This window comes from Trachurus trachurus (genome assembly GCF_905171665.1).
Source record: "Trachurus trachurus genome assembly, chromosome: 1".
Classification (NCBI taxonomy): Eukaryota; Metazoa; Chordata; class Actinopteri; order Carangiformes; family Carangidae; genus Trachurus; species Trachurus trachurus.
The window spans coordinates 30,836,593-30,848,968 of record NC_139891.1 but is presented as its reverse complement, the minus strand read 5'-3'; the positions used below and the strand labels follow the sequence as shown (position 1 = coordinate 30,848,968).

The window sequence follows — 12,376 nt, the reverse complement described above, 5'->3', positions numbered from 1 at the left end:
TTACGGTTTCAAAAGCCTGCCTTGAACGCAGCATTAGCCGAAACGGCCGTGAAGCTGATATCTGCTTTAAGGGATAGACTTAAGGGACTTTACTTGTTTTCCGTTGTTTTCAGCCTTGTGCTAAGCAATGCTAACTGTGCAGTGTATGGTCCAACATTTCAAGATGTCAATGTAAAGCAAATTAGTTTTATTTTTAATTGAAGTGAGCTACATTCATTTATTTGGTTTTGTCTTTCAGGGATATTTACCAGTCACTGATGGGATCTCCCCGACTTCTGTTGCCTTGTACCCCATAACGCCTCCATGGAGATCATCCAGGCCACACAGGTTTCCTTGCTGCCTCAGGAAACACCTCCAGTCACTTGGAGCAACAATTCTGTGGCCCCTTACTCACATTTCCTGCTGCTCTCCACTCCCTCTGAACCGGTTGTCAGCTTCACACCAACCAACGGCTCCTTCCTCCTTAACTCCTGTCAGAACTGCACCAAACCTGAACATGGGTCGCTCCCGGGTTTGGCCGGTATCTTCATTCCTCTAATCTATGGGATAGTGTGTGTCGTTGGCCTGTTGGGAAACACTCTGGTCATCCACGTTATAGTCAACTACACCAAGAATGAATCAGTCACCAACATCTACATCCTCAACTTAGCCATCGCGGATGAGCTCTTCATGCTGGGTCTGCCCTTCTTGGCGGTGCAGAACGCTCTGCTCTCTTGGCCTTTTGGTTCTTTAATGTGCCGTGTGGTCATGACGGTGGACGCCATCAACCAGTTTACCAGCATCTTCTGCCTGACGGTGATGTCGGTGGACCGCTACTTGGCCGTGGTGCACCCCATCCGCTCCACCTGGTGGCGGCGTCCTCACGTGGCCAAGGCCATCAGCACCACAGTCTGGGTGGGGTCCTTCGTGGTGGTGCTGCCGGTGGTGGTATTTGCCGACGTGCTGAAGGATGACGGGAACTGCAGCATCGTGTGGCCTGAACCCGCAGAAGTCTGGAAGACGTCGTTCATTGTGTACACGTGCACCGTTGGTTTCTTCTGCCCCTTGCTGGTCATCTGCTTGTGCTACCTGCTGATCGTCATTAAGGTAAAGCTTTTACACAAAGCCAGATGCTTATGGGTCGTTCAGACCAAAAGCGTCAAAAGCGTCAAAAGACGCTCTTGACGCTTTTCCGCGACGCTGGTGGTCTGAACACCCTGGCGTTTTTGACGCGCGTCAAAGAAGTTGACGTCGGTTGTGGTTGGTTGAGTGGGGGACATCTACACTCTGATTGGTTGCCGCTGCTCCGCATCATCGCTCATTAGCATAAAGTTCAGGAGATTTCAACTTTCTCCTGACGCTCTCGCCGCCAAAACGCGACGCCAACGCCTTTGACGCTCTTCAACGCTCCTCGACGCTGGTTCTCATTGAAAATGAATGACTTCCGGCCACCGCGACGCTCTCGACGCTTTCGGTCTGAACGCACAGTTAGATTTGTTTACAGGGAGTTGTGAAGTGGGAGGAAATGTTTTTTTTCTTTAAAAATAGCCTCTTACTTTACATGAAGCAGAGGAAAAGGAGCAATGTAGTAGGGTATAAAGAGCCACAAAAGCCATGTCAGGATGAGGTCAGGGTGGAGAGATGGTTAGACAGGAGACCGGTTTACAATCCAATGCCGAGGAAGCGTAGTGGTTCCTAAAGCTAATCAAGTCTTTTTTCTGCCCCTACCAAGTCATGACCCTGTTATACATAGTAACCATGGTGACAAAGATATATACGCCATTGACAGTACAGTCTACATGTTTATTATTGTAATCGTGACTACTGAGGTCTGGCAAGGGCTCTATTTCAGGAGAAAGGGTCTTTGGTTCAAGTTGGAGGACTTGTTGCTATGGACACGAAGCAGTGAGTTGTACCAAAAGTCAATTTCAGGTTCATATTGTTCCAGCAACCAAGTTTTTTTTTCTTTTCTTTTCTTTTTTCTTTAATTAAATAAAGCTGGAGAAGTGCCTCAACCGTGAGCCACCAGTCAGATATTGTCAATAGGAAAAAGAAATGAAACAGCTCCTCCTACTTTGCAATACCATTGTATAATATTATTTTTCGGTCTACTAGCAAAGGAAATCAGTGCAGAAAAGCCTTTTTAATACAACCGCTTTCATCACAAACACATGGGTAAACACTAATATGTTTTCTAAGTGGACCATTATCTCTCGAGATTACTAATTATGATGGAGGACACTTACACTGTTGCAATATTTGCAGAGAAAATGGAAAAGCACACGGCGCCCTCATCAGTAGGTTATAACTCTGTGGGTAAACATTAAGTGCTCATTACAAACTCAGGCTAAGCTCAACATAGGATTACGTTTTTTTATTACATAAAGAAGCATCGATGCTATCAGTCTCTCTTGAGCTGTTTACTTTAATATTTTAAGGATCAGACATTTTCTCTCCCTAATCCCCGCTGATATTTAGTGATTGAAATATTTTATTATAACAGTGTGACACAGCAGCATTGAGTTGAGAAAGAAAAAATATCTCGTTTTTCTTTCCAAGGTGCGAACCGTTGGAAAGCGAGCACAGGCCTCGTCCTCTCGACGCAGGAAGTCGGAGCGTAAAATCACCAGGATGGTGGTGGTGGTGGTGGCCGTGTTTGTCCTCTGCTGGCTACCGTTCTACGCTCTGAACATCGTCAACCTCCTGGTGGTCCTGCCGGGGGACTTCAGGGGGCTCTACTTTTTCGTCGTCGTGCTCTCGTACGCCAACAGCTGCGCCAACCCCATACTGTACGGGTTTCTGTCCGACAACTTCAAGAGGGGCTTCAGGAAGGCCCTGTGTCGTACCTCGCGCAGGATAAAAAGCAACGACAGGGCCGTCACCGAGCTGCAGCGGCCCACAGAGGAGTGGGGCGGCATTGTGCTTCAAATGCAAAAATGTGGAGGGGTCGCCAATGCACATAGAGAAGACTGTGGTGAAAATAATGAAGATGAAGAGGAAATAAACGGGAGAGAAGGGGCCGTGCAGATGAGCGAAATACGCAAAATGTCTGAAAATGGAAACGGCGCCTCGAGGACAGGGGGTAAGCCTGAGTCGGAGGATTCTGGCCAGATCGCCAAACGACTGTCCGGAAAAAGCTTCGATCCGGCCGAGGCAACGTCCTCTCTCAGCAGTAAACGTAGGAACAGCAGGTCACAACCTGAAGAGTTATTGGACAAAAACTCTGTGCTTGAAATCAGCTATCTGTAAAAAAAAAAACACGAATCTGTGTCCAGTAGGTTAAAAAGTTTCTTCGAGACGTGAATTTTTCAGATTTGAATCTGACAAACAAGCACCATTTGTGACAGTAAAAGCTGTTTTGCAAGGGAAATTGCTCTGGAAAATCGCCTCAGTGTTAAGAAGATCAATGTGCAATTATCTTTACAAATAGTCTAAAACATGAAGAATCTGTGGTATTGATACTGACAATTTGTCATTGACATTTACGTGTTTTTTCTTGATGTTTTTGTCTCGAGTCCTCAGAGTATTGTTGTGTAAAACTTGGACTGATGAAAGCCCAGTTTTTTTTTTTCTTACTTGAAGAGACATCAGATTGACGTGGGCGGTCCGGCTTTTCGTGACTTTTCTGAACAAGCTCCAACAGGAAAGATCATCATTAATGTATTTATTGCCGTCATGTTGAAGACGACAGCCTTGTTTTTTTTTCTTCTCTCAAAGACAAAGAACATCTTGAAGTGAAACGGCTAATGCACTGTGTGAATCATGTTCCAATGGGAGACGCCACAACCCTTGAAATGAAAAAAACGTCAGCTATGTTAACCTTTTACTTTTACTGCCGTGGGTTTTACAGCAGCCCACAAAAGGTAGATTGTAGATGACTTATTTCCACAGAGACATTTCTGAATCTGTTGCTTAAGTGGTTTTTGTGATTTTTCTTCCTCATTGCAAGGTTAACTTGCTTTAGCTCGCTACACAATATGTGCAATGGTAACAAAAAAAAGATTGTGTCATATATCTTCATAATAGGTGGTTTCAAGAGGAAGTAGGCAGAACAAGAACAACATTTCTGTTTTTTCTCCCAGGTTTAATGAGTTGACATTGAAGGTCTGACTTTTTCTACATGCATGAAACGTGAAGAAATGTAGTTGTGTTGTTGCGCATTTCTGATTTGTTTCAAGACAGGTGTTCCATAGACTGGTGATAGTAAAATGACACTTTAAAATGTGTGGTTTATTATGAAAAAAAAAACCTTTATTAGGCACTGAACTAGACACACTGGGGTTTTTTGCGGGGAGAGTGAAGGATCTTGGATTAGAAATAATAAAGTGTGATACATCTCTTTGTATGGGGCTGAACTCACAGATCCAGATCAACCACAACATGCTCAGTGGATCTGTCTGTTTGGTTGCCACAGCTGGGATGTTTTAAGCTTCCAGGGATTGTGTAGTACATCACTCATGAGGCGATGTGCAGCAGACAATGGGCCTCGTCACAGTACATCTGCATGTGTGAAGTGTATTTTTATTTAACCTCATGAAAAAATAAGAGAGAAAACAAATGTTTCTTTTATGTTTTTCTTTGGTTAGTGCAAAGTCTTAGTTTTTATGTGTTACATTTCGATTTTGAATGTTTGCTCTATTTAGTTTCTTTCAATTAAATCTAAAATATGGTGCAAACTACACACCTACACATCTTGTTTAAATGTATGTATTTTGATCAAATATTTAAGGAAATGAGGAAAAAATAAAGATGAAGGTAATATAACGGATTTAAACCCTGACACACTAGAAAATGTGTTTATTCTTTTTACGGCAATTTCAAATATTGAAGTCTTACAGCAAAATAACAATACAAGTCTAGCAGAATAACGCAAATAACTTAGGTGTCTTTAAAACATCTTTGTTTAGTATGACTTAAAGTTAAGATATCTTCTTGTGCTCCTAGTTAAGCACGACTGTGTACTGACTCAGGCGATGTACAGACACTGGATTGATGATGATGGTTGAAATAACAAGGCTGTGTTTTGTAGTGTGTGGTGAACTCAGTATTTTATGTCTAATTAAATCCCAGATCTACACATTATAATACAAGGCCACACTGCCTCGTAATTCCCTTTGAATGAGTGTTTGTATTGTGATGTTGTGTTTTCAGCCATGTTGGTCAAGCACTGAAGCAAAGAGTGGTGTGTTCAGAGTGGACTAAATGAATGTTTACAGATGATATTGTTGTGTAAATACTTTGTACTTGAGTAAAATCTGATGTTGCCTTCGTGTCACTTGAACTCCTGCACATTGTATGAGCATGTACTGTATGCAGTGTGAAATGTCTTCATTAACATGTATATTAACTGTGTATCATTTGTCATTTTGACCTCAGCTGTATGTTTTTACCAACAAAGACTAAAAACCCAATGAAAAATAATCCTTCACTTTATTTCAAAATGCTACTTTTGGCTCAAGACATCAAAGATCTGACCAATGTTGGTGTGACTGTTCAATTTAAACACTCAAGTCTGTTTATTCTCCACTTGGTTAACTAAATACCAATGCTGCCCTCTGGAGGCTAGAATTGGTAGTAGTACAGAAAAAACTAAAGTCCTCACTGTTGAGTAAAGCAACATAGGAAATCCTTTATAAAATACAAGTTTTATTCATTTCAAAAAAACAAATTTGTGTCTTTGTAGTGTCCTGGCCCTAAGCACTCAATAACACCGTTACAGATGTGGATGGTGGCATCTAACCTTGTTGAAGAACTGTGTTTGTCTTTGAAACGGAGGATATTTCACATTATTTCAGATTCATTTTGACACACATCCGTTAATTCTTCTCCTCGTCCACCGGCGCCGCCTCATTCTGGTACGACCTCTCCTATCCACTTCAGGTAGGGCGGGTTGCCCTGGTCGATGGGCAGGCTGATGACCTCGGCCACCTCGTACGGATGGTTGGAGCTGTGGGAAGGACAACCAGCGGTTATGAGTCGACAGAGTGCGCGGCACAGAGAAACGGCAGTAATTACAAGGCGCGCTCTCGGACTGTGTGAGTCACAGCAGGTAATGGAAGAAATGATGAACGCTGTGTTCCTGTGAGACGGAGAGTGTGGTGGCTTACCGCACGTATTCAGCCAGAGCAGGCACTTTGGAACTTCTTGTTTTAATCATCTAAATGAGGAGAGAGACACAAAGTGATCAGGCGCGGAGGGTTTAATGCTGAAAAACAACCTTCCTCTTCTTTTCTTTTTGTTTTGCCTCCACAAAATGCTCAGCCTGAATATTAAAAACACGTAAATGTCATAACTGATGCTTAAATATGTCTCCACCTAGTGCACACATGTTAAGATGTAACAGAGTGAAACAGATGAGATATAACCCCTAAACACCAGCGTAATTAGACTAAGAAATAATCCAGTTAACTGAAGCAAAAATAAAAAAGGCTGTTTTTAATAAGCAGAAACTAAATAAAAACTACAGCAGCCAATTCAAAACTAACTTTAAACTAAACTGAACTGCAGATTAAATTAGCTTGGTTTGTGTTTTAGTAGAAATGGCCAAAGTTGCAGGAAGCCCATTATTCAGACATAGCTGAATACTGGCACTATTATTCAGTACGACCCCCTGGTAGATAAAGGTAAATGTATCATGATTAGGACTAATGAGAACATGTAGTACCGAACTTAAAGGGAAAAGTCCCACATATTTGCAAGTTCATCTTCAGAGCTCTGACAGTGAAGCGTCTACAAATCAAGGCTGTCCTCCTGATAAAACTGTAAAACAAAGACTAAAACTGAATAAAAACTGAACTAAAACTCACTTGTTGAACTAAAACTAAACTGAAATAAAAAGCAAACTGAAAAACGAATTAAAAAATAAAAACTATTGAACATGTTGTAATAACCTTGCTTCACACCCAGTGGATTGTGTTGCTTCTATTACCGTGTTAAAGGGTTAAGAGGGATTTGAAATTAGGGATCATCTAATTTGTATTTCCCACATCAGAGCATCAAAGTTCACATCATAGACTGAGGTCTGGCAAGAAAGTCGCCTAACAGCCCACACAGTAACAGGGACATTAACTACTGACTGATTTAAATATTTAAATCAACTTACAAGAGGTTTTTCTTCCCCAGCTAATCGTTTTTTCACAGTTTTGTTTATATGACTTCAGCAAAGAGTTACACCACCTCTGTTTTTTTCTGTCTTTCATTGTTTTTAAAGGTTAACTATGTTGAAACTGTTGAATTATGTGTAATTGTTGTTTGTTTTTCACACAAAGTTGAAGTAAACACAACATTTTAATTAGAGCGCTTTGAAGAGGTTTGTTAATGAGCAGCATTGACATCCTAACTATACCTGCAAGTGCTGCTGGAGCCACTTATTGTTGGTGTGAGAGCTGCTGTGCTCGTGTACATTTGAACACAGCGCTGCAGAGGTGGAAATCAAAGAACACTGACTGAGCAACATTTAACTCAAACAACGGCTTTTTAAACTTCTCCAGGAAGCAGAGGTCACTCTGAAGAGAACCGGATATTTGATTTAATCAGAGTTGACCATCAAAGCCTCTATCGGTCTGTTACTTCAGCACCACGGACAGCACCAGGGCTTTAATCAACACACAGCACAGTGGGAGACAGTGGTCTTGACATGTCTATGATTTCACTAAAAAAAACAATCAAACCAGCAGGTTTCTTTAATAAATACACTTACATACACTCCATAAAACTACAAATGGTCTCATTAATTTGAATAAAAAGACAAGAAACTAGTCAGAAGGAGGTTTTGATATATAACCTATGTTATTGTGTTGTCCATAGCTGTTAATTCAACCATCATTACTTTAACTTCCTGTTGTTCTTGCAGCAGATTTACTAATTAACACTAAGCTGTACAAGTTTCAGCTGCATTTAAAGTGACAGCGCGCACACATGTTAACAAACCACAAGGCACTCACCAGCAACACCTCACTGTCCTCCTCAATCTTCCCCTGCCACTCGTATCTGAAGGAAGGAGACAAAATGATTTTCATTATTAGTAACTATTATTATTAATAACTATGTAATAAAGCACTGATATCTGAAGAAAATAATTGGGGATGTATGATAACTCTTTATATTCACACCAGAGGTTGAGAAAGGCTAAGATGTAGTGAGTAAAGATGAATTCAACATTAAAACTCTGCCTCACTACTGTAATTACAACAAAAACAAGAACAGTTATAACTCTTCAAAAATGCATTTTTGTTTCAAATCAACTTAGGACTGAAAATGAACAAAATCAAGGCAACGTTGACTAATTATAATTGGCTCTAGTAAAGTCATTATCAGACATATCTGTGTATATTGGCCGATAATTATCAGCCAATATCGGGCCAATAATTATCTGTATCGATAGTTATCGTGCATCCATAACAATAATCATTTTGGTAAAGTCAAATGCTGCCAGTAGAAACAGACGTCCCAGTTTGGACAACAGTGAAAAAGCAGCCGTCTCTGAACTTACACAGATTTGATGGCTGGGACGATGTTGACACAAGCTGCTAATTTCTTCTCCACAATCCCCCTGAGAGACGGAAGCAGAGAAGGATTCAGACACAAGTGGAAACACATTAAAGAACCGGAGACAATCATGATGTCTGGATGGGATAAATGACAATCCACAGTCCATTAACAAAGAGCTCAGGCGCCCTTCAACTTCTCCCTCATCCATCTACAATCAATACGCTATAAAGACAAAGTGAAAGAAGGTGAAGAAAAGCTGATATATCACAAGAGACACTTTGCTCTGACACTTGGACTGTAGCTCAAGTGTCCCACAGTTTTTCTTTGTCATCTTTGAAGTGTTTCTACTCTTTGACTGTGTAGATTCATTTAGCCATGAGGAGGAAGGAACTGCACCTTCCTACAGAGACGGGAGGAACCTGAAGGGGTCTGAACACTTTCAGAACGCAATGCACATTTTTTGTTTTGCTGCATATGTGCTAAAAGTCCATTTGCCCATTTTCATTTTGCCCAGTAAGAGAGAGAAGGGGCATCAACAATATACTGTAGACTTTGCACTGACTTACGCTTTATTCAATACTAATGTTAAAGGTCCAGTGTGTAAAATGGGGGTAAAACCGTGATGTCTAGCGTTCAGATTCTAGTTTGCAGCGCTCACTCACCATTTCAGGAGCATGGAGCGATGAGGTGAAGATCTAAACCATTTTACAATATGTCTGCTGTTTCCTACTCCTCCTTCTTTCCTTCCACCTTCTTATTCGTTGGTTTATTTATGAATACGAAATGTTCAAACATGGCGGCGCAAGATGGCGACACTCTCTAAAGCAAGACCCTTGCTATATGTACCGGTATAAATAAAATAATAATTATAAGGCTACAAAAACCAACAAATATATTCATGGGTTGTATATTCAGATTTTGCCAATTATTACAAACTGGACCTTTAACAAGACAAAACACAATTACTTCTTGTATCACCTTGCCAAGTCTCTCGCCACCGTGTCGTTGGGACAGGTGACGAAAGCGGCCGAGTGTGTGCCCGACGTGTACGTCTCAGATGCCATGGAGAACGCCCTCAGTCCAACCGTCCTCAGCAGCTGGAACATAAACACACTGAGGAGCGCCGTCTGAGAGAAAAGGAAAACACAGGAGGAGGATGAAATGGAAATCCAACAACATGGCAGCAATGTGTGCAAAATAGGGATGTCACGATTACTTGTTTTCACAATTAATCGTGGTATTAAACGCCACAATTAATTTATTGTACAGATTCCTATATACCGTCACTTTCCAAAAATGATGTCAGAGCCATATCGGCAGATGTGCACCAAAGTAAAAGTAAATGCACAGATACTGGTCTGTTTACCTAATGTAGCTTTGAATTGGTGGGGATTTAAATGTTAGCGTGTCATTTGTAATAAATACATTTAAAAAATTTTTTAATAAACTTAAACATTTGATATAGATGACAATTAATGATTTTAAGATTTCAAACACTTCCCCTGGGAGATCGATAATTGGTCCTATATTAACAGATACTTAAAATATTTTGTGTAAATGATGAGTAATGTAATTATATTTTGACTATATTTGATTTTACACATTCATAGTGTTGTGAAATTAATTCATGCATAATAATCGTGGAAATCGTAATACCGTGATTATTTCTCTGACAATAATCGTACCAAGAAAATCTATAATCGTGACATCACTAGTGCAAAATACATCAGAGCAACAGCAAGGAGGCAGAACCCGCCCCTGGTGGCCATGTGGTTGTGATGCGTTAGAGACACCTGCATGCAACACACACTCACCAGAACCACAGCTTTAAAGGATCCACCTTGCAGTGTCTCTGCACTGGGCAGTCCAATCCGCATTCCCTGAGCAGGTCGGACACACAATGGTTAGCACTGACCGCACACACAAACACAAAAACATTGCATCAAACGCAAAAGCCGCGATATATTTCACCTGCATGCAGGGAAAACATTTCAGTGTGCCGACACATTATTCTTCTTTTTTACTCTTTGAAAGCAGGTGTTTAAATAGGTTTAGTAAAAATGGGACAAGTGCGTCAGGGTGAGTTCAGGCAGATGTTTGCATTTTCATCGATCAGGCGACAGTGACTGCAAATGCACTGCCAGACTCGTCTTTAACCATTTTTTTCCCCCACACAGAGCATCAATCTCAGCACCATGGAGTCTGTATGGGATCACATGAAGACAGATAAGCGTGGCAGAGCTTACATCCACTCGTTATAAAAATAAACCTACCTATTTGAATACCATAAAAATGCAAAGTAAAATCATTTGTTTGTGTATAAAAGGTTTGGGCTTTGCATGTATCTGTACAGCACTGTGCACAGATTTAGGCCATTCAAATGAAAGCTGTTACATTCAGGATGTCTTTACAGTTTTGCACTTGAACAAAACTACAAAATAACGTCAAGTCAATATTTGGCCTTCTACATTTATATTTAAAAAAAACAGCACCACTTCTCATCTATTCACTTTCAAAGCCTCAGGTCTGAAACAAACTCCTTCTGTCTCTTCATCTGATCCCAGACCAGGAAAATCTTGGGGCGCAAACTGTAAATCAACTTGCAAAGTCAATATTTACATTTCCTTTTCATTCATGATCCTCACACACATTGTCCTGACACCTTTGATGACAGATAGGCTACCAGATTCTTTGAGTGGCCTCTTCCACGTTTCACCAGTGTTTAAAAAAAAAGAGGCAAATTTACTGGTTGCACATGTGCAAGTTGATAAAAAAAAAATTACTTGCACTGTCTAAAATTTTAGGTGCAAAATGGAGCCCTGGGCGCTGATCCTGGCTAATCTCATCTCATAACCCTGACTGTGTGTTAGTTTGCACAACGATGAGGAAATGGCTGCATGATTTCTAAGCTGTGTTTATGCAGCAGCTCCTGCTTTGCATGTGTAAACACGGTGGTTTCACTCTGTCCCAAAACCATGCTTACATCCATTATGTCTATCACATTACAGTATAAAGTTGGTATCTGATAAGTTAATTAAATCAACTCTGCAGCGCGATAGAGACTCCAAACATACAACCAGAGTTAGGCCTACTGTATATTATATAAAACTAATGAGCTTGTGAGGAAGGGGGCGGACGTGCAGACATGCTAACTTGTAACAGCTTAGCAAACAAAACACATGTTAACTGTTGTTCAGTCGGGTTCAACAACAACACTGACGACTTCACAGCTGCAGCGGCGACGAGTTAAAACTGTACACAGCGATTATTTTTAATACGTGCATGAAAACAACAGCAGCAGTTTGGGTTTGTGTGTAGTTTTGTAGCAGTTTTGTATCAGACTGTAACGTTACCTTCTGCTGTCAGACCAGAAGAGACGCTCCGCTCTTCTTCCTCTGCTGTGGTTTTATCAGCGGGTCGCCAACACCGCCGCCTACTGACTGGAGTGTGTAGTACCATGGTTTAAATAATAGAAATTATGAATAAACGAACAAATAGTAATAGTAATATTAACAACAAACGAAATAATTAACATTATAATTATTTATCGTTTATTATGCAATTGTTTATTACTTGACATTGCTCACAGTGACTGGTTAGATTGGTCTCTACACCCATACTGTAGGTACAAACATAAAAACATTGTGGGCCTTATTTGTTGTTTAATAGGTTCATCTTTTTATTCTGTTTTTCATTGTTTACTTTAAATAATACTACTAATAATAATAATGATAAAAACATTTGATCATATTGAATGACGTTTCACTGAGCTGACTGAAGGAAGAAACCACATCACCAAGAATGCACTTCAAATTGATTTATTTTAACTTGATTTTTTAACTTTGTCTTATTACACAATAATTTTACTCATATGACTGTTTTTGTTTTATTGTCTATCACTGTGTTT

At 40.4% G+C, this 12,376-nt stretch overlaps 2 protein-coding genes across 3 annotated transcripts; one reads left to right on the top strand and one right to left on the bottom strand.

The window, feature by feature from the left end:
• Positions 1–303: 303 nt before the first annotated feature.
• LOC310987538 (somatostatin receptor 3) lies at positions 304–3,228 on the top strand (the record flags this gene model as incomplete). The annotated part of the gene is made up of 2 exons (XM_083973846.1): positions 304–1,086; positions 2,539–3,228. The coding sequence occupies 2 exons, from the start codon at positions 304–306 to the stop codon at positions 3,226–3,228; spliced, it is 1,473 nt and encodes a 490-aa protein (XP_083829972.1).
• Positions 3,229–4,346: 1,118 nt separating this feature from the next.
• Positions 4,347–11,894, bottom strand: LOC310992098 (protein CutA homolog). 2 transcript variants are annotated; one of them, XM_083980087.1, is made up of 7 exons: positions 11,630–11,650; positions 10,284–10,349; positions 9,448–9,596; positions 8,471–8,530; positions 7,923–7,968; positions 6,087–6,136; positions 4,347–5,926 (listed from the first exon to the last, which is right to left on the bottom strand). In XM_083980087.1, exons 2-7 carry the CDS (start codon positions 10,344–10,346, stop codon positions 5,827–5,829), a joined length of 468 nt encoding a protein of 155 aa, XP_083836213.1. In that variant the 5' UTR covers positions 10,347–10,349; positions 11,630–11,650; the 3' UTR covers positions 4,347–5,826. The 2 variants fall into 2 exon arrangements, with proteins under 2 accessions (XP_083836213.1, XP_083836212.1); XM_083980086.1 differs by lacking the exon at positions 11,630–11,650 and adding an exon at positions 11,823–11,894 and having other exon boundaries at positions 4,348–5,926.
• Between the last annotated feature and the right edge of the window lie 482 nt (positions 11,895–12,376).